The following is a 22,168-nucleotide window of genomic DNA, read 5'->3' as shown; positions in this document are numbered from 1 at the left end:
TTTTCTATCAACTTTTACTTCATTTTTCCTCCTTTTAACCAAAGAACAACAAATAATAATTTAAAAACTTTAGGAAATTGATTCTGTTCATTAAATTTTCATCATTAAGAATTCTACAGAGTAAAATTATACACATTGGTATAACATATTTGCTTGATACAAGATTATCCTTCCTTTCATAAAGGTATTTCAAGGAAAATTTTATAAGTCAGTCCAAGACATAAATCCTTTTTTTAAGAATATGATATTTTTTAAACCAGAGGAAGTTTTTATATTTCTGGCTTAATGCCCATTTATATGATAGAAGTATGCCCAGTAAAAGGGTGGAAGTATTTTTTAACAATGATTTACTTTGCAATTATATTTTAACTACCAATGTTTTCTGGAGTTTAAATATTAAAATCCAAAATAGTAATGTACTTTTTCCTTTAAGATCAAGTAAATCAATAAAGAATGATGTCAAATTCATACTGTGATTTGAACAACTTAACTTTCCCCTAAAAGTATGGCGTTAGCAAAAGCCAAGTTAAAAATACTCCTAAACTATTTGACTACGTTCCTCACCTTGCTTCCTGAATATCATTGCCATTTCAGACGCCTTGCTAACCTGGGTTCTTAACTTTTTTCCAAATATTTTTCTGTAATTGGAGCAAGGTCATTAAATACCTACTAGCACATATTTATGGCTGTATATGAAACACATTCAATGACTAATTCTTATGTTCCTTGCCAAAGTCATATTCATATCCAGAGCACCTTAAGTGTTCATAAATATGAAACTGACTTTAGATCGTGTTAGAGTAGTATTTTAGAGAAGGCAATGGCACCCCACTCCAGTACTCTTGCCTGGAAAATCCCATGGATGGAGGAGCCTGGTGGGCTGCAGTCCATGGGGTCGCCAAGAGTCGGACATGACTGAGCGACTTCACTTTCACTTTTCACTTTTATGCATTGGAGAAGGAAATGGCAACCCACTCCAGTGTTCTTGCCTGGAGAATCCCAGGGGCAGGAGAGCCTGGTGGGCTGAGAGACTCTGTGGGGTCACACAGAGTCGGAGACGACTGAAGTGACTTAGCAGCAGCAGCAGCAGAGTAGTATTTAACTGGACATTCGAATGAGTTCATTTATGATTGCATAATACTATTACATTATTCCAAATTTTTAGTTAAGCTTAAATATAGATTACCTTGGCTATATTACCAGTATATCCTGGAACCAAAGTAAGATGGTTTTCCTGTTCCCACAACCCACTTAATTGCTGTTTTAAAATCTGAATATTTCTAGGAGAAAAAAAGAAAAAAAAATACAAATATAATAAGTTATAGACTTTGGTAGCTAATACACTTAATGAAAACAGCTTTAAAATTTTCAAGTCTTCTTCAGGATAAAATTATACCATTTGAAGTCAAGCAACTCTTTAAACTAGTACATGTCAATCATGGAAATTAAAGGTTACTCAGGTGTTAAAGCAAGTAAGAAAACAATGAGGTATTTGGGACATTTGGACATCCAGTTCTTGGGTATGAAGTGGGCAAGTCCTGAGAGCCTAGAAAGCAAATTATGGACTGAAAGGAAACTGTTGGGATATATATATATTTTGTAGTTTCATGATAATCTGGCTCCTTTGGTAGAACACCCACATACTTTCACATCAAGACAATACTCAAACTATGATTATAATTCAGTTTTTAGAACTGTAATCATCCACACTGGATTCTTATGTTAATGTCCTTTGGCTATCTGGTCCAGAGAGCCATAGGACGCCCCCAGGATGACTCCATTCCTGGGTCTCAATTTTACTCCACCAAAGGTCATCTCTTTTCCTCTCACTCCTTTATAATGGATATAAAGGTTTTGTCTCTCTCCCTCCTTTATAATGGATGTAAGTCTGTGCTTTTGCCTTCCAAAGGGTATGGTTCTGCCAGAACAATAGACACAGGGGGTTACTGGGCTCTGGAATTCAACTTTCACATGTAACATTCCAAAGATGAATAGTATCCCAATTTATTATTTCTCTGAAAATGAAGAGAATAAGTATTATATACTGACAATCTGCTTCACTGACTATGCTAAAGCCTTTGACTGTAAGGATTACAACAAACTGCGGACAATTCTTTAAGAGATGAGAATAACAGACCACCTTACTTCCCTTCTTAGAAAGCTGTATGCAGGTCAAGAAGCAGCATTTTGAACCAGACATGGAAAAACAGACTGGTTCAAAACTGGAAAAGGAGTATGTCAAGGCTGTATACTGTCACCCTGCTTCTTTAACTTCTATGCAGAGCACATCTTGCAAAATGCCAGGCTGCATGAATCACAGGCTTCTGGAATTAAGATTGCCAGAAGATACACAGATGATACCATTCTAATGGCAGAAAGCAAACAGAAACTAAAAAGCCTCTTGATGAAAGTGAAAGAGGAGAGTGAAAAAGCTGGCTTAAAATTCAACATTCAAAAAACTAAGACCATGGCATCTGGTCCCAATACTTCATGGCAAATAGATGGAGAAAAAGTGGAAACAGTGGTAGAGTTTATTTTCTTGGGCTCCAGAATCATTGAGGATTGTGACTGCAGCCCAAGAAATTAAAAGATACTCACTCCTTGGAAGACAAGTAATGACAAACCTAGACAGTATATTAAAAAACAGAGACATCACTTTGCTAACAAAGGTCCACATGGTCAAAGCTATGGTTTTTCCAATAGTTGTGTACGGGGTGAGAGGTGTACCATAAAGAAGGCTGAGCGCCAACGAATTGATGCTTTCGAACTGTGGTGCTGGAAAAGACTCTTGAGAGTCCCTTGGACAGCAAGGAGATCAAACCAGTCAATCCCAAAGGAAATCAACCCTGAATATTCACTGGAAGGACTGATGCTAAAGCTGAAGCTCTAATACTCTGGCCACCTGATGTGAAGGACCAACTCACTGGAAAAGACCCTGATGCTGGGAAAGACTGAAGGCAGGAGAAGGGGGTGACAGAGGATGAGATGGTTGGATGGCATCACTGACATGCGTTTGAGCAAACTCTGGGATACAGTGAAGACCAGGGAAGCCTGGAGTGCTGCAGTCCATGGGGTTGCAAAGAGTTGGACACAACATAGCAAATGAAAAACTGATAATCATAAAATAAAATTTCCTGAAAAAAAAGTCTTTAGTAACATGAGTTTATCTTTAAAGGTATACTCACCCATCGTTCATAATTTCTGTTTTGGATGATAGTTCTGACCACCACCTTTTAATGACTGCTTGAAGCCAGTTTAAACCAACTATTATGTATCTGAAATGACATTTTGTTACAAAATTCAAGTGTTTTCATCCAAGAAGCCTTTAGAAAAGATACTCTACTGATCTCAAAAAAATACATACACACTGATTAAAAAACACACAGATACACCTTTAAAAATTAAATTTTCACTACTTTCACCAAATTGTATTTTATGTAACATGTTTATAGATAGTTTTCTAATTGTTCTTTAGTCAGTCTATATTCTTAAAACAGAAACCATGTATGTCTCAGGGAGCTCAATCTACCATTATGTACTTGTAAGGCAAAAAATCAAGGATGTTGAAACAGAAAAATGAATTGAGATTCAGATTAGCACTTACTCTTCAAATCTGCTTTTAAGTAGTGACTTTACTAGAGGCAACAAATCTACACAGCAGCCAAGTGAGATATACTGTTTTTCCTCCTGTAAACTAAAATAAATAAATACTAAGTTATAAAATATGAACAGGTTGTACTCTGTTCTTCTTTAAACTTCCTTTTTTTTCTGAAAAATAGTCTTCTTACCTATTGGTGAGCACGGGAAGGCAATCCACCACAACTCCAAGGTCCTCTATCCTGTGGGAACAAAACTGCTTAGACAGCTGATTTCTTTATTTCCTTTCATATTATAACCATCACACTGCTTTTAAGAAATTTAATCCTCAACAAATGATCTGAGTGTCTATGATGAGTCAAGTGTTAGGGATACAGCAGTTATCAGAGAGACAGGGCTTGTATTTCAATGCATGTGTGAGTATGGGAGGAGGGGTGGAGAGGGCAGCAACAGACAATAAACAAATGAAGTACATAAAGCATGCTGACTGTGAGAAGTACTGTGGGTAAAAATAAAATGGAAAAGAGGGACAGAGAGTGAAAAAATATACATATTTAAATAAGGTGGTCAAGGAAGGCCTCACCAAGGTAACATTTGCGAAGACTAATACAGTGAGAAGGTAATAGTTAAAATTTTTACTAAAAGGAAATTTTTTAAAAGGTTGGTTTTTGCATAATGGTATCTCTTAGTTTTATAGATAAGAATCTTAGTCAGAGAAGGTAAAATGTATGTTCAATATGATAAAACAAATGGTTTTCTGTATTTTGGTTACTTAGACTATAGATAAATATAATTTAAAACATATTGTCACTATGAAGCTAAACATAGGAAGTTTAATTTTAACCAGTATAACATAAAAAAGAGGAGATAATACACTGGAAATTACTTTTACTGAACAAAACCATTAAGGGTCACACTTACCTTACTAAATATGCTACAAGTTCACTAATACTTCTCTTTCTCCAGAAAGTTAAAGCTACATTCAATCTCAAGTTCCTGCTGAACAAAACCTGTGCCATTGTTTCATGGTCCTGAGAAACCTGAAAGGCAGTAATCTAATTTGTTAAAAAGCACATCGAGGTATGACATAAAATCGTCTTTTTCAATTAAATCATTCTGGTAAATGTATTTTAAAATTAAGCAAAGGTGATTCCTTTTACTAGCCCACAAAAATAAATATTGCAGCGAACATAGTAAACATATGATTTGAAACAATTTAGGACCTGTATCAATACTCTTTCTTACTTGTTACTATTTCCTTTTAAATCTCAATAATTCAAAGAATAAATTATTTTTACTCACCTACAAACCTAGGATTTAATTTATAATGTGAATGAAAGGAAAAGGTAACCATACAGGCTAGTCATTATCAACTAAATAGGATGAATAGGGAATCCCAAGAATTCAGTTTTATGACAAGATTTAAATTCATTCTTTTCTATATAATTAAGGTAACATATTCCTGGATCATCGAAAAAGCAAGAGAGTTCTAGAAAAACATTTATTTCTGCTTTATTGACTATGCCAAAGCCTTTGACTGTGTGGATCACAATAAACTGTGGGAAATTCTGAAAGAGATGGGAATACCAGACTACCTGACCTGCCTCTTCAGAAACTTATATGCAGGTCAGGAAGCAACAGTTAGAAGTGGACATGGAACAACAGATTGGTTCCAAATAGGAAAAAGGAGTACGTCAAGGCTGTATATTGTCACTCTGGTTATTTAACTTATGTGTGGAGTAGTACATCATGAGAAACGCTGGGCTGGAAGAAGCACAAGCTGGAATCAAGATTCCCGGGAGAAATATCAATAACCTCAGATATGCAGATGACACCACCCTTATGGCAGAAGTGAAGAGGAACTAAAAAGCCTCTTGATGAAAGTGGAAGAGGAGAGTGAAAAAGTTGGCTTAAAGCTCAACATTCAGAAAACGAAGATCATGGCATCTGGTCCCATCACTTCATGGGAAATAGATGGGGAAACAGTGTCAGACTTTATTTTTTGGGCTCCAAAATCACTGCAGATGGTGACTGCAGCCATGAAATTAAAACTCCTACTCCTTGGAAGGAAAGTTATGACCAACCTAGATAGCATATTCAAAAGCAGAGACATTACTTTGCCAACAAAGGTCTGTCTAGTCAAGGCTATGGTTTTTCCAGTGGTTATGTATGGATATGAGAGTTGGACTGTGAAGAAAGCTGAGTGCTGAAGAATTGATGGTTTTGAACTGTGGTGTTGAAGAAGACTCTTGAGAGTCCCTTGGACTGCAAGGAGATCCAACCAGTCCATCCTAAAGGAGACCAGTCCTGGGTGTTCACTGGAAGGACTGATGCTGAGGCTGAAACTCCAATACTTTGGCCACCTCATGCGAAGAGTTGACTCACTGGAAAAGACCCTGATGATGGAAGGGGCTGGGGGCAGAAGGAGAAGGGGACGACAGAGGATGAGATGGCTGGATGGCATCACTGACTTGATGGACATGAGTTTGCGTGAACTCCGGGAGTTGGTGATGGACAGGGAGGCCTGGCGTGCTGCGATTCATGGGGTCGCAAAGAGTCGGACATGACTGAGCAACTGAACTGAACTGAACACGTTCCTATTGCAAAAAGTTCAAGTAGCACAAAACTTTATAAAATAAATATTTTCTACTTATCCACAAAAATATTTATTTAACTCCTGAGAAGTAATCACTGTTAACATACTGGTAAGTATCTTTCAAACCACTTTCTAGACAAAGACAAATTAGGCAGGTAAAAAATTAAAATATTCTAATACCTATATTTTTGAAAACTTTGTTTTTTCACTTAAATAATATGTAAGATTTTTCAAAATCAAAACACAGATCACTAGAGAAGGAAATGGCAACCCACTTCACTATTTTTGCCTGGAAAATTGCATGGACAGAGGAGCCTAGTGGGCTACAGTCCACGGGGTTGCAAATGAATCAGACATGACTTAGTTACTAAACAACATCATCAAAATATATTACAAAACCACAGCAATTGAAACAGTGTGACACTGACAAGAAGACAGACAAATAATAGCATGTTAAAGAAACTTCAGATACAGACAAATGTATATACAACTAACAATTTATGACAAATATCACATAAATATAATTTATAAAAATTTTTAATAGATCAGATAAATTGAATATCCATTTGGAAAACAATGAATGTTGACACTACTTCCTAACATAAAAAAACTTAAACTTCAGATGTAGTATGTATCAAAATGTGAAATAAAAACACTTTTTGAAGGAAAAAAACAACATATAAATCAGTCTCATTTTTAGGAAACAATTACATATTGGCCAGTCTTTATGAACCACAATTTTCGACTGATTCTGGTATTTCCTTACTAAAACTGTGCATCAATGAACACCTTATGTGTGTAAATATGTACACTTGTATAAACGCTTCCATAGGATTAATTTTAGAGCTGGAATAGCTAGATCCAATTTTTTTCAATAACAGATTAAGGTACAATTCATATAACATAAATTTACCCATTTAAAATGCACAATTCAGTAATTATTAGTACATTCAGAGTTGTGCAAGCAGCACCATAATGAATTTTAGAACCTTCTCGTCACTTGCAAAAGAAACCCTGAACTCCATTCTCCCCTCTCCAGCTATTCACAGCTATTAAGTCTATTTTCTGTCTCTATGAAAGTCGCTCAGTCGTGTCTGACTCCTTGCAACCCAATGGACTATACAGTCCATGGAATTCTCTAGGCCAGAATACTGGAATGGGCAGCCTTTCCCTTCTCCAGGGGATCTTCCTAACCCAGGGATCGAACCCAGGTCTCCCACATTCCAGGTGGATTCTTTACCAGCTGAGCCAGCAGGGAAGCCCAAGAATAGTGGAGTGGGTAGCCTAACCTTTCTCCAGCAGATCTTCCCAACCTAGGAATCAACCCGGGGTCTCCTGCATTGCAGGCAGATTCTTTACCAACTAAGCTGTACCTAATTTGGATGATTCACATAAACTGAATCATATAATATATGACCTTCTTTAATGTGTGGCTTCTTTCATACAGATGTTTTCAAGATTTATATAGAGTGTAGTATATGTTGGGATTTTACTCCTTTTTAATGATCAAATAATATTCTATTGTATGGCCTGTGAGATTATATTTATCCAGTCAGGTGATGAATAATTGGATGGTTTCCACTTGGGACTATTAAAAAGTGTTATGAGTATCTGATAAATATCTGTGTGGACTTTTCAATTCTCTTGGGTATATACCTAGGAGTGCAACTGTTGGATGAAAAGGTTGTGTATATTTGAACTTTGACAAAATAATATAGCATCACTTTTAAATTTAGGTTTTCAGAGAAAGCACTAGCCAATCAGGAAAAAAAGTCTGAAACAACAAAAGAACAATTAATAAACAGGCTTAATGAAGGTTTGTAGACAGTAGTCAAAATGGGAGCTAAGGAAAAGGGGGGCCTTTAAATATGCCACACTAAAAAAAATGTGGCACTAATACAAATGTACAACTGAAGCTTTTATTTTTTAAAGGCATTTTCACTGAGAATGTTTACTGCCTCAGTTCAATTGAGGATCCAATGCAGGTCCCAATCTAGGCCATATTTCTGGATCATATAGTTATACACGTTCTTTTTCTTCAGGGTATATAGTTTCTTTGATGTTCTAATCTGTGTTGGTTTCATCACTTCTATAACTACATGAAAGAAGGGGCAGTGTCTGTTTTTCACCCACCAATCTGTTTCTCAGAGCCTCAAAATACACTGCACAGCAGGGAGCCATCAAATAAATATTCGTGAAAGAATTAGTATGACGGTGATCCTCAATTTTAACACTAAGGTTTAGGTACCACCTATTTCTCCAGGGCTCATGAAAATTCACTGCTAAGTCAAATTCTCCTTGCTCGCTCTTTTCTCACAGATACTATAGACACTAACTTCACCTCCCCTATCATTACTAACTTTCTATTACTCCGGGATCTTATTTTTACAAGAACATTTTCACTGACAAATGGAATCCTTTTTTGTTATCATTTTATTATGGTTTAGTAACGTTTTTTTACTGTTCTTTCACATTATTTACTTGTAATTACTATCCTACATATGATGCTCATTTTTATTCATCTACATACTTAAAGATGATTTTAATATAAAGTTTTTTTTTTGCTTGTATGCCACAAAAAATGTTTTTTGAGAGAAACAATACTAAGTTTACCAAATCACAGTTTAAGAAATTAAGGTACATTCATGCATTATAATGTTATGTATCCATTAATTGGGCTTCCTTGGTGGCTCAGTCAGTAATATCTTTGTATGGTGACAGATGATAACTAGACTTACTGTGGTAATCATTTCAACATATACAACAATATCAAACCACTACATTATATATCAGGAATTAACAGAGTGTTGTATGTCTATTATATATAAAAACAAATGCATAAACTCATAAATTCCCATTTCTGAAAGAGATGGGAATACCAGACTACCTGACCTGTCTCTTGAGAAATCTGTACGCAGGCCAGGAAGCAACAGTTAGAACTGGACATGGAACAACAGACTGGTTCCAAATAGGAAAAAGGAGTACGTCAAGGCTGTATACTGTCACCCTGTTTATTTAACTTATATGCAGAGTACATCATGAGAAACGCTGGGCTGGATGAAGCACAAGCTGGAATCAAGGTTGCCAGGAGAAATATCAATAACCTCAGATATGCAGATGATACCACCCTTATGGCAAAAAGTGAAGAACTAAAGAGCCTCTTGATGAAAGTGAAAGTGGAGAGTGAAAAAGCTGGCTTAAAGCTCAATATTCAGAAAACTAAGATCATGTCACCCGGTTCCATTACTTCAAGACAAATAGATGGGGAAAGAGTGGAAACAGTGTCAGACTTTATTTTTGGGGCTCCAAAATCACTGCAGATGGTGACTGCGGCCATGAAATTAAAAGACGCTTACTCCTTGGAAGGAAAGTTATGACCAACCTAGACAGCATATTAAAAGGCAGAGACATTACTTTGTCAACAAAGGTCCATCTAGTCAAGGTTATGGTTTTTCCAGTAGTCATGTGCCGAAGAATTGATGCTTTTGAACTGTGGTGTTGGAGAAGACTCTTGAGAGTCCCTTGGACTGCAAGGAGATCCAACCAGTCCATCCTAAAGGAGACCAGTCCTGGGTGTTCACTGGAAGGACTGATGCTGAGGCTGAAACTCCAATACTTTGGCCACCTCATGCGAAGAGCTGACTCACTGGAAAAGACCCTGATGCTGGAAGGGACTGGGGGCAGGAAGAGAAGGGGACAACAGAAGATGAGATGGCTGGATAGCATCACCGACTCGATGGACATGAGTTTGTGTGAACTCAGGGAGTTGGTGATGGACAGAGAGGCCTGGGGTCTCCCTGGGGTCCTTTTCTCTCCTTTGCGGTCCATAGGGTCACAAAGAGTCAGACACGACTGAGAAACTGAACTGAACTCATAAACAAATAAACTCACAGAAAAAGATCAGATTTCTGATTACCAGAGGCATGCATGAGTGGTTGAGGGGGAACTGCATGAAGACAGTCAAAGGTACAAACTTCTAGCTGCAAGTACTAGGCAATGTAATGTATAATTTGATAACTACAATGAACACTGCTGAGTGTTATATATAAAAGCTGTTAAGAGAGCAAATCCTAAGAGATCTCATCACAAGGAAAAAAATTCTTTTTCCATTTCTAAAATTTTGTATCTATACATGATGTTTGCTAAACTTAATGTGGTGATCATTTCATGACATATTTATCTCAAATAATTAAGTGCATACCAAATGCTGTATGTCAATTATATCTCAGCAAAACTGGAATGGAAAACTGTACAAATGTTATCTAATTACATGGAAAAACATTAAAATTTATTAAATTTTATATAATAAAAACCAAGTTATATATAACATAAAAACCAAGTTATCGAACAATATGTATAATATGAAAAGATACATCAAAAATTTAACACTGCTATCTATAGATGTTGAGTTTATGGATAATTGTTTCCTTTAGGTTTATTTTCTACAACATATACAATAAATGTAATAATTATTTTAAACTTATGTGTTTATAAATTTTTCATCAAATCATTCTTTCAAATGATCATTTTTTAAAATTTGTTTTCCTGAGTTATAATTTACATACCATAAAACTCACACATTGAAAGTAAGTAATTCAAAGATTTTAAATAAATTTATGTATGGAGTTGTGCAACTATCACCACAGTCCAGTTTTAGAATGTTTCTATTACCCAAAACAATTCCCATAAGCCTGTTCAAACAACTAACTTTGCCTGAGCCAGAAGAGCAGCAAAACTAAGCAGGTTTGCCTAAACAAAGTTTCCAATGGCAATTTTGACAGCCCAGCAAAATATGTCTGGATAACTGGCTCCGTGGTCCACTTTTTATGCAAGATTTATGATCTCTTCCCTTTCTTTAAATCTCTACTGGCTAACTTGTCATTCTGGAAATTTATAGCAGCTTGTCAATCATTTCATTCCATCTCAGATATCCCTAACTTAGAAAAACAGAATAAACAACAGATTCAAATTTGGTTAATTTAGAAAACTGTTGCAGGGAGTTAAAATCTCTCAAATAGTCTGAATTCAATAAACAGTGAATTATTCTACTAGCAGACTATAGGAAAGAAAAAGTCAATAATTGAAAAAAAAAGTTAAGTTTATATAAATGACTTACCTCAGAAAAAAAGCCACTATATTTTGATGATGGGCTTTCTGTCTGTGAAGAACCAGAATCACTGGTGTTAATCAAATATGTTCGGCTATCATGCCGTAATTTTTCAGGGAGGTGGCCTGCACAAGCCAGTTCATTTTCTTTATTTGCCATGACACAGCCCCCACTTTTAGGGGACTGCTTTTTTCTGTAACAAGGATTTTGAATAGGATGATGAACTTTCTTTCTTCTATAGATCACCTTACGTAGTTTATCTGGGCTTTTCACAGCTTGTCCAACTGTTCTGTAAAAAGAATTGATTTTCTTAAATGATAGAGAATCATATGAAAAGCTTTAAAAGTTTTTAAGACACAGACTTAGTAGGCCACATTCTGTGATCACTATCTACTAAAATTAGAAGCAGAATAATTTTTAAAAATCTTAAGTCTTAGATTGAAGAGAAAAATAAAAGGGAAATTACAAACTATCTGAAAAGCAATGAAAAGGATGATACTTTGTACCAAAAGAAAAGGAAGCATCATAATAACTAGATGCTTTTAAAATGTAACGTTACAAGGCATTCACAAAGTATGAAAATTAAAACAATTTCTTTTCACCTAATCTTTTTCTAACAAGGTGACACAGTAATTATGCAAGTTTGAATCATGCAGGTCTGAACATACACTTTAATATAAAAGAGAACACTTATTTTGATTAAGCCGAAATATATTTAATTTGAATAAGATAAAACAATAGAGAGCACATCTCATGGTTTAGTAGAGTGGCTCTCAAATGTTTTGGCCTCAGAATGCTTTGCACTCAAATTACTGAGGTCTCAAAAAAATTTTTTGTGAGCAATATCTACTGATATTTGATGAATCAGAAATTAAAACATAAAATTTGTTAATTAAAAAAGATAAACTCATTACATATTTTATAGAATATTTTAAAAAATCCTTTATTTTCTAAAACAAAAAATACAGTGAGAAGAATGGCACTGTTTTGGATTTGTGTAAAATCTCTAATATCTGGTTTAACAGAAAACAGCTGGATCCTCATATCTGTTTCTGGATTCAATATCTTACATCATGTAGCCTCTGGAAAACTCTACTGTACACCTGGAACAGACTGAAAATGAAGGTTAATAATGTCTTAGTATTTTTCCCTGGAGGAGGAAATGGCAACCCACTCCAGTACTCTTGCCTGGAGAATCCCATGGACAGAGGAGCCTGGCAAGCGATACTCCATAGGGTCACAAAGAGTCATAGGGACATGACTGAAGCGACTTAACACATACATTGTTATGAAGATAGTTTTGATGTCATAAACTCCTTGAAAGGGCTTTAGGGACCTAAAGGGTCCCAGATCATACTTTGAGAACCAGTGGTTTAATGGAAAGTGCCTTTGGAGTTCAGTATACCTGAAAGTAAATGCTGTTTTTACCACCTTCTGGGTGTATAACCCTAAAGAGAGCCAAAATCTTTTTTTTTTTTTTTAACTCATCACTTGTTTAGGGTAATGGTACCCATCTATCTTATACTGATATGTTTAGCACAGTGTTTGGCACAAAGGAGTTGCTTGACAATAAATTATCATACTAAAACACAGTATTTTTTTCTCCTATTTTCACTCTTATCCAGCTTTCAATATTTGCTGTTTCCCACAAATTTCAAAGAAGTTCTTACCTAGTTATGTAAGTAGCCAACTGTTTTGGAGATTTCTTAACCTGAAAAACACACGTAGAGTTGCAGCATATTTAAGTTATTTAACCAAGCTATGTAAACTTTGTGATTGATGTCAGCAAGTGTGAAATTCAAGTTAAACTTTTCAGATAAAGCTATTTACTGTACTGATGCTGTACTTTCAATTATTAGTTACAACAACACTGTATGTATTTTTGACAATGCAACATATCTGTTTGACTAGTTTCCATGCTACTAGTCATATATTAGATATGCAGGGTGCTAAATAAATGGGTTGAGTTTTAATATGGTTTTAAGAAATTATATCATTGCTAACGAGCCTTGCAATGGTGAACAAAAAGCACTTCTGTGATTCCTATAAAATTAAAATATTTAAATTGTATCATATCGAAACAATATAGTGGCCAAAAAGTTTTTAGATTTTGGAATATAAACAGATTTCAATTTTTTATTAATTCTACCTAATTTTGGCAGATTAAGCAAAACTATCACCCTCCCATTTACTCAGAACTACCCATAGACTTTACTGTTTAAACTGTATCAAACTGAATGACTGTGTTTCCCTGAAATTCCTATGTTCAAACCCTAAATCACCCCCTCCCCAGAGTGATGGTATTAAGAGGGAGGGCTTTCAGGAGGTGATTAGCTCATGAGGGTAAAAACCCATGAACAGGATTTGTGTTCTTATAAAAGAGAGTAGAGAATTTGCTCTCCCTCCTTCCACCATGTGAGGAGGTAGATGACAGCTATCTATGAATTAGGAAGTAGACACTAATTGGATACCAACTCTGCTATGGCCATGATCTTGGACTTCTCAGCCCCTAAAACAGTGAGAAATAAATTTCTGTTGTTTATGAGCCATCCAGTCTCTGGTATAATGCTGTGGCTATCTAAACAGACTGAGATACTGTCTTAATTCTAGAAACCATGGACTTACCTCCTTCATGTTCTTATTAGTGAAATTAGAGATCCTTTTTCTAGGAAGATCAATGGAATGATCCTCAGTATGATTACAAAAGTTGCGTTTTTTAACATTGTGGGTTTCAGATGCCATAATCTCTTAAATACCTAGACAAAAAATAAAAATAATAAACAGAAAATACAAAAAGCAAAAGAGCCTAATCTTTTCCTTAGCACACATAAAAATAGAACAGCTCTATGCTGCATAAAAGAGGCTTACAAGTACAGCAGAGGACATAAAGGCATACCTCAATTTATTGCACTTCACAGATTTTTTTTTTTAAACAAATTCAAAGTCTGTGGGAACCTTCCATCAAGGAAGTCCATTGGCACCATTTGTCCAGCATTTTGTTAACTTCGTGTCTGTGTCATATTTTGGTAATTCTCACAATATTTCATACCTCTCCATATTTGTTACAATGTTCTGTGATTAGGGCTCTTTGATGCTACTACTATTGTTTTTGAGCAACAAGATGTGTCCATATAAGGTAATAAACTTAATTGATAAATGTGTGTGCTCTGACTGCTCCACTGACCAGCAAGTCCCATCTCTCTCCCTATTCCCTAAGGCACAACAATATTGAAATTGGTTAATGAACAACTCTACCATGGCCTCTAAGTGTTCAAGTGAAAGGAAGAGTCACAAGTCTCTCCCCTTAAATCAAAAGCTAGAAATGATAAACCATAGTAAGGAGGGCATGTCAAAAAGTAAGAAGACTAAAAGCCAGGCCATGTGCACCAGTCAATTAAGCTGTGAATAGAAAAGAAAAGTTCTTGAAGGAAATAAAAAGTATCATTCCAGTGAACACATGAATGGTAAAGTGAAACAGCTTCATTGCTGATATGAAAAAGTTTTAGTGACCTGAATAGAAGTTCAAACTAGCCACAATATTCCTTTAGGCCAAAACGTATTCCAGAGCAGGGTCCTAACTCTCTTTAATTCTTTAAATGCTGAGAGGTAAAAAATCCAGAAGAAAAGTTTGAAGCTAGCAGAGGTTAATTCATGGTCGCAAAGAGTTGGACACGACTGAGCGACTGAACTGAACTGAACTGAAGGGAAAAAGTCATCTCTCTGACACAGAAGTGCAAGGTGAAGCAGTAAGTGCTGTTGCAGAACTACAGCAAGTTATCCAGAAGGATCTAGCTAATTGGCGATACTAAATGACAGATTTTTCTATGGAGATGAAACAGCCTTCTGTTGGAAGAAGATGCCATCTAGGACTTTTATAGCTAGGAGAGAAGTCAAACCTTATCTTCAAAATTTCAAAGGACAGTTTGGCTCTCTTGTTAGCGGCTAACGTGTTTGATGACTTTAAGCTGAAGACAATGCTCATTTACCATTCCCCAAATCCTAGGGCCCTTAAGAACTATGCTAAATCAACTCTACCTGTGCTCTCTAAGTGGAACAAAAAAGCCTGGATGAAAGCACATCTGTTTACAACATGGTTTACTGAAGTTTATAAGCCCACTGTTGAGACTGACTGCTCAGGTTAAAAAAAAAAAAAAAAAGACTTCTTTCAAAATATTACTGCTCATCCACAATGCACCTGGTCACCCAAGAGCTCTGATGGAGATATACGATGAGATTCATGTTGTCTTCATGCCTAACACAACAACCATTCTGCAATCGTCTACGGACCATGAAGCAATTTTGACTTTCAAGTATAATTACTTAAAAAAATATATTTTGGAAGGCTACACAGCAGAGTAAACTGAAAACCTTCTGGAAGAGATTCACCATTCTAGACACCATTGCAAAACATTCTTGATTCATGGGAAGTCAAAATATCAACAATAACAGGATTTTGGAGGAGTTGATTCCAACCCTAATGGACAACTTTGAGGGGTTCAAGACTTCAGAAGAGGAAGTAACTACAGATGCGGTAGAAATAGCAAAAGGACTGGAATTAGAAGTGGAGCTGGAAGATGTGACTGGATTGCTGCAATTTCACAATAAAACTAACAGATGAGGGGCTGCTTTTTCTGGATGAGCAAAGAAAGCAGGTCCTTGAGATGGAATCAACTCTTGGTGAAGATGCTGTGGAAACTGTTGAAATGACACAAAATAATTTAGAATATTGCACAAACTTAGTTGATAAAGCAGTGGCAGGATTTGAGAGGACTGACACCAATTTTGAAAGAAGTTCAGCTGTGGGTAAAGTGCTACGAAACAGCACTGCATGCCAGAGAAACTGTGAAGGAAGAGTCAATCAGTGTGGCAAATTTCACTGCTGTCTTATTTAGGAAATCGTCACAGCCACTCCAACCTTCAGGATCCACCTCACTGATCAGTTAGTAGTCATCAACGTTGAGACAAGAACTTCCACCAGCTAAGAGATTATGACTTGTCGAAGGCTCCAATGATGGTTAGCATTTTTTTAGCACTAAAGTATTTTTATTTTATTTTTTTGACCAAATTGCACAACTTGCAAAAGCTTATGTTCCCCATCTGGGTATGGAACCCACGCCCGATGCAGTGGAAGCACAAAGTCCTAATCACTAGACCACCAGGGAATTACCAGCAATAAAGAATTTTCAAGTTAAGGCATGTACATTTTGACATAATGTTATGGTACACTTAATGGACTACATGTAGTACAGTGTAAACTTTCATATACATTAGAAAACCAAAAAATTTGTGTGACTTGCTATATTAAGGTGGTCTGAAACCAAATCTGCAGTATCTCTGAGATATGAATGTAGTTCTAAGTTAAACATTTTTTAAAGCCTTAAACACAGAGGGAAGCATGAGGCAGGGCATTCCAGAAAATTACAATTCTGTTCTCTTTCTTAAATTGCAAACAGTTACAATAATATGGCATGTACTTTTGACAACATGTCAATCTTCCCATTTTCCTTATCACAAACCAGGTATTAAATTTAAAGTTTATGAAATCAGGTCTAATAGTAGTGGTATCTTGACATTCAAACACATTCAAGCCTAAATTTCTGGAATCAAATCACTGGGTCATATACAACCTAAGCAGTCAGGGGACCCAAAATTGGATTATATATATCTGAGTTGTTTTATATCTAATTTTTAAATTTTTCTTTCATTCATGTAACTAGCTCTCCAGAGTTTTCTTCCACTTTTGAAAAAAGTAACCCACACCTTGTTACTCCTCCAATTATATTCAAAGGGCGGAAAAAAGATGCTGTGACTTCATTTATTGTAGGGGCTTTCCAGTTGGTGCTAGTGGTGAAGAATCCATCTGCCAATGCAGGAAACACAAGAGATGCAGGTTTGATCCCTGGGTTGGGAAGATCCCCTGACATCCAAAATGGCAACCCACTCCAGAATTCATGGATGGAAAATCCCATGGATGGAGGAGCCTGGTGGGCTAGGACATGAGGCTGCAAAGAGTTGGACACAACTGAGTTGTTTTTATTTCCATTTATGTAATAGAGGAAATTAGTAATTTTCCCATTTGCACTCAAGTTTCACACAGCAAATTTATTTCAGGTCATGGCCTGAAACCCAAGTTTCTCCCTCATCTTTTCTTTATACATTTACTGAGTATTCACTATATGCCAGGCCAGATGGAGGTCTTGTTCTACCGAATCATTTAGGAAGCTTTTTGAAAATACATCTTTCTGGGCCTAATTTCATGAAAACTACTATTTATTTAATGGCCATACTGCATAGCTGGTGGGATCTTAGATCCCCAATCAGGAATAGAACTTGGGCCTTCAGCAGTAAGTCTGGAGTCATTAACCACTGGGCCACCACGGAGTTCCCCTGGACCCTAATTTCAGCCTATAACTCAGCAGGTATCAGGGAAAAAGCCCAAAGCAAGTATACATTTAGGAAGCCCCACAGATATTTCCAATGCACATTCTTAGTTAAAAAAAAAATTGACTTAGTTGAACTGAATTTTCCAAAAATATGTACAAACACATGAAATTCTGCCATCAATTTCAAGGTATTCTAAAATTTATTGCTGCTAATTCATGGACAGCCCATCCACTTGTGCCCTCAAGTTCAGGAACCTCTAGTATAAGACTTTTATTAAAGCAAATAAATGACTGCAGTAATACAATAAGCACATTGACAGAGGGGCACCCACGCAAGTCAGCAAAGCTCCAGTGAGGAGAGTCTTCTAGGGCAAACAGCACACTGAGAAAACAGCACGTGCAGAACTGAAAGGCATGAGCAACATGAACTGTTTGGCAATCTCTTAAGTAGATGCATGTGACTAGAGCTTAGGCTGGGGGTGAGCTGCAGTGGAGTCATAAGTGAGGCTGGAGAGACAGGCAGAAACAAGACGGTAAAGGATCTTGGCCACAGGGTTGTTTTCTTTTTTTGTAAGGGGACTTTTAAAGATGATGGACTGAACACATGCAATTACATTTACCTTTCCCTGAAATCCTATTACAATGACAGTAAGGAAGATTTTAAAGGCATAACTGCCAAAAGGACAAAGAACAGAAGATGAGGTGATGACAACAACATTTTGGAAACGCAAAGCTTTAGGGATAAGAAACAGCAGATCTGAGAAAGCCAAACCCTAAAGCATCAGTGAGGAAAGATGAAAAGCAGAATCCTCCAAAGGTTTAGAAACTGGTAATACTGAGGGTCTTAAGAAGAGGGATAAAGGTGCACTTGGAAACAAGTACAATGAATGAACATCCATTTAAGACACAGAGTCCTAGATCTCCTTCCCCATTCCAGTAAAAGTCTGGAGCTTTACCATGTGGAAAATCTAAAACAGTCTTTGCGATAGGAAACATTAGGCACAAATGAGGGTGAGAGGAACATTTTCTAAACAGGGGGATCAAGTGAAAGTTTACATATTAAATGTTAAGACCGCTAACTTTCTACCACTTGCCTCACAGAGGCTTGCAGCCAGGCTTAAATACTCCAGAGAAGAGTATAGAAGATGTTTCTTTGGGAACTCTAGTTAGTCCCAGAGAAAAACACACACAAACACCCCTAAAAATACTGACATCAGTGATGGTCAAAGTCCCCAAAGAACTGTTTTATGTTTTGATTATGGTGGTAATTAGGATAAATTTCTCCTGTATGTAAAATACCTCAATAAACCCAACTTTCAAAAAAATCCTCACGAGATAAGAATAAACTGCATCCACGAAACACAAATGAGACAAAAACAAACTGACAAAGACTCTTGGAAATTAAAAATAGGATGTAGTAATTAAGCTGGCAGAAAAACTCAACTGAAGTTGGAAACAAAGTTGAGGGTATCTCCTAAAACTTAGGGTAAAAAGACTAAAATATACACATATGTACAAAAAACCCAGATTAGCTTATAGGCAGCAACATCCAAATAAATAGAATTTCAGAAAGAATACAGAAAAAACCCAAAGAGGAAATCAAAGAAATAACTGAAAACTGTTCATGGTTGAAGAACATGAATTCTCAAATCGCAGGCACACACTAACGGTCAGCACTGCAGATGGAAACAGACCCGCAAGGCACATCACTGTCACATTTCAGAGCACCAGGAAAGCCAGACAACAACGAACAAATTAGCACCCCCCACCAAACCCAAAGCAAGTCACGCACAAATGGTAAAGACAGAACAATACCTTCAAAATTCTTAGGAAGCTTAAATTTTTATATCTTGACTAAACATCACCTGAGTGCAAATGCAGAAAATAAAAATCTTCAGAAACTCCAAGTTCCAAAAACGAATTCTTCCTGTACCAATCTGAGAAGTCATAGGAAAAAATTAGAAATACAAGAAATGGAGAGCCAGCAGGGGAAAATGACAAGAACCATTCTCATGATGGTTATGAAGAAAGATCCCATGATGAAGGCTGTGCACCAGAGGCACACAGCAACTGGATCAGGTTAGCAGACTGAAGGGAGAAGTCCTCACATAAGTGAAACTGATTTATTATACCTGGGCCTATTAGAGAAGAGAGGGAGAGAACTGAGGGAGAGTCCCAAGGCAGTGGCGCATGTATCGAGTACTAAAACAAAAGAACTGTCAACCCAGAATTTCCTGTGTGGAAGAAATATCCTTCAGGGGTGAAGGAGAAACCAAGACATTATCAGATAAAAGGAAATTAAAGAAGGAATCTTAGAACAACAGGGAGATAAAACAAAAATGATAACGTTAAATTATGTTTGAGGGTTGAAATAAAAATTATAACACTATTTGATGTGGTTCAAAATACATGTAGTGGAAAGTTTTAAGACAATTATCTTGTAGGGAAAGACAAAGAGACGTAAAGGGAGGTAAAGTTTCTGCATTTCACTCAAGCAGACTATGATAAAATACAGATGTGTAATGTAATACCTAGAACTATTTGCTAGAAGCTACTGCTACTGCTATATCAAGAAATACACTAAAAAGAATATAGATAAATCAAGATGTAATGTTTAAAATGTGTTCAAATAATTCATAGAAAGGCAAGAAAAAGAGAAACAGAAGATATTTGAAATGGGAAATATAATTAGTACTTTTCAATTCAAGATCTCAAAATTGTTTACCAGTCTTCCTTAATCAGGTAGAATATTCTGGTCACCAACGTTAGACAAACTGTCTTCCCTCTGCACTCGGAAATAAGTTTCTTTCAGCTAAACTACAGATAAAAACATGGAGCCAGAGGATGGGATCAGGTTTAAAGTCAGTCAGGTTTAAATATTAAAGTGATAAGCTGGAGTAATAAATATACGGATAACTAAGGGGAAAGGGGAAGAGTGGGATGAACTGGGAGACTGGGATTGGCATACATACACTACTGACACTCTGTATAAATTAGATTAACTAATGAGAACCTACTGTGTAGCACAGGGAACTCAATTCAATGTTCAGTGGTGACCTGAATGGGAAGGAAACCCAAAAGACAGGGAATATATGTATGTGTGTACATATATATATAGTTGATCCACTTTGTTGTACAGAGAAAACCAACACAACACTGTAAAGCAACAATACTCCAATAAAAATTAAATTAAAAAAACAAACACACAAAAAGCCACAATGAGATATTGCATCACAACCACCTGTATGGCTGTAACAAAAATGACAACCAATAGCAAATGTTGAGAGGGATATGGAGAAACCGGCATTTCCACACATTGCTGTGGGAGTGTAAAATGGTAGTTTGGCAGTTTCCTAAAATGTTAAATATAGATTTACCGTGTTGTTGTTGTAGTTTAGTCGTTAAGTTGTGTCTGACTCTTTGTGACCCATGGACTGTAGCCCTCCAGGCTCCTCTATCCATGGCATTTCCTAGGCAAGAATACTGGAATGGGTTGCCATTTCCTCCTCCAATGCATCTCCCTAACCCAGGGATCAAACCTATGTCTCCTGCGTCTTCTGCACTACAAGTGGATTCTTTACCACTCAGCCACCAGGGAAGCGCTAGATTTACTGTATGACCCAGCAATTTCACATCTACATATTTACTTGTAAGAAATCAAAGTTCTTCATTGTTTGTTCTTCAGTCGCCCAGTCGTGTCTGATTCTTTGCGATCTCATGGACCCCTTCAACATGCCAGGCCTCCCTGCCCCTCATCATCTCCTGAAGTTTGCCCAAGTTCATGTCCATTACATTGATGATACCATCCAGCCATCTCATCCTCTGATGCCCTCTTCTCCTTCTGCCCTCAATCTTTCCCAGCATCAAGGACTTTTCCATGAGTCAGCTGTTCCCATCAGATGACCAAAATACTGGAGTTTCAGCTTCAGCATCAGTCCTTCCAACGAGTATTCAGGGTTGATTTCTCTTAAGATTGACTGGTTTGACCCCCTTGCTGTCTAAGGGACTCTCAAGTCTTCTCCAGCACCATAGTTCAGAAGCATCAATTCTTCAGCCCTCCAGCTTCTTTACAGTGCATCTCTCACAACCATACGTGGCCACTGGGAACACCACAGCCTTGACTATACAAAACTTTGTCAGCCGGGTAATGTTTCTGCTTTTCAACACTCTAAGTGTGTCTTAGCTTCCCTGCCAATAAGCAATTGTCTTCCAATTTCATGGCAGCAGTCACCATCTGCAGTGATCTTAGAGCCCAAGAAGAGGAAAGCTGTCACTACTTCCACCTTTTCCCCTCTATTTGCCATGAAGTAATGGGGCCGGATGCCATGATCTTAGTTTTTTTAACACTTAGTTTTAAGCCGTCTCTTTCACTCTCCTTCACCCTCATCAAGAGGCTCTTTAGTTCCTCTTTGCTTTCTGTCCTCTGGCCATGGGAATTTCTAGGCAAGACAACTGGAGTGCGTTGCCATTTCCTCCTCCAAGGGA

At 36.9% G+C, this 22,168-nt stretch overlaps 1 protein-coding gene across 1 annotated transcript in view; it reads right to left on the bottom strand.

The window, feature by feature from the left end:
* Positions 1-22,168, bottom strand: part of KATNBL1 (katanin regulatory subunit B1 like 1) — a 55,228-nt gene that overhangs the window by 6,731 nt on the left and 26,329 nt on the right. Inside the window, exons 2-9 of the mRNA XM_061430662.1 lie at positions 13,926-14,056; positions 12,971-13,011; positions 11,310-11,589; positions 4,519-4,637; positions 3,789-3,839; positions 3,605-3,694; positions 3,186-3,275; positions 1,187-1,280 (exon numbers count right to left, since the gene is read on the bottom strand). Coding sequence (XP_061286646.1) covers positions 1,187-1,280; positions 3,186-3,275; positions 3,605-3,694; positions 3,789-3,839; positions 4,519-4,637; positions 11,310-11,589; positions 12,971-13,011; positions 13,926-14,042 — 882 coding nt within the window. The 5' untranslated portion in view covers positions 14,043-14,056. The remainder of the gene's footprint in view (positions 1-1,186; positions 1,281-3,185; positions 3,276-3,604; positions 3,695-3,788; positions 3,840-4,518; positions 4,638-11,309; positions 11,590-12,970; positions 13,012-13,925; positions 14,057-22,168) is intronic.

This window comes from Bos javanicus, chromosome 10, assembly GCF_032452875.1.
Source record: "Bos javanicus breed banteng chromosome 10, ARS-OSU_banteng_1.0, whole genome shotgun sequence".
NCBI classification, from domain to species: domain Eukaryota; kingdom Metazoa; phylum Chordata; class Mammalia; order Artiodactyla; family Bovidae; genus Bos; species Bos javanicus.
This window is presented reverse-complemented; position numbering and strand designations above follow the sequence as displayed.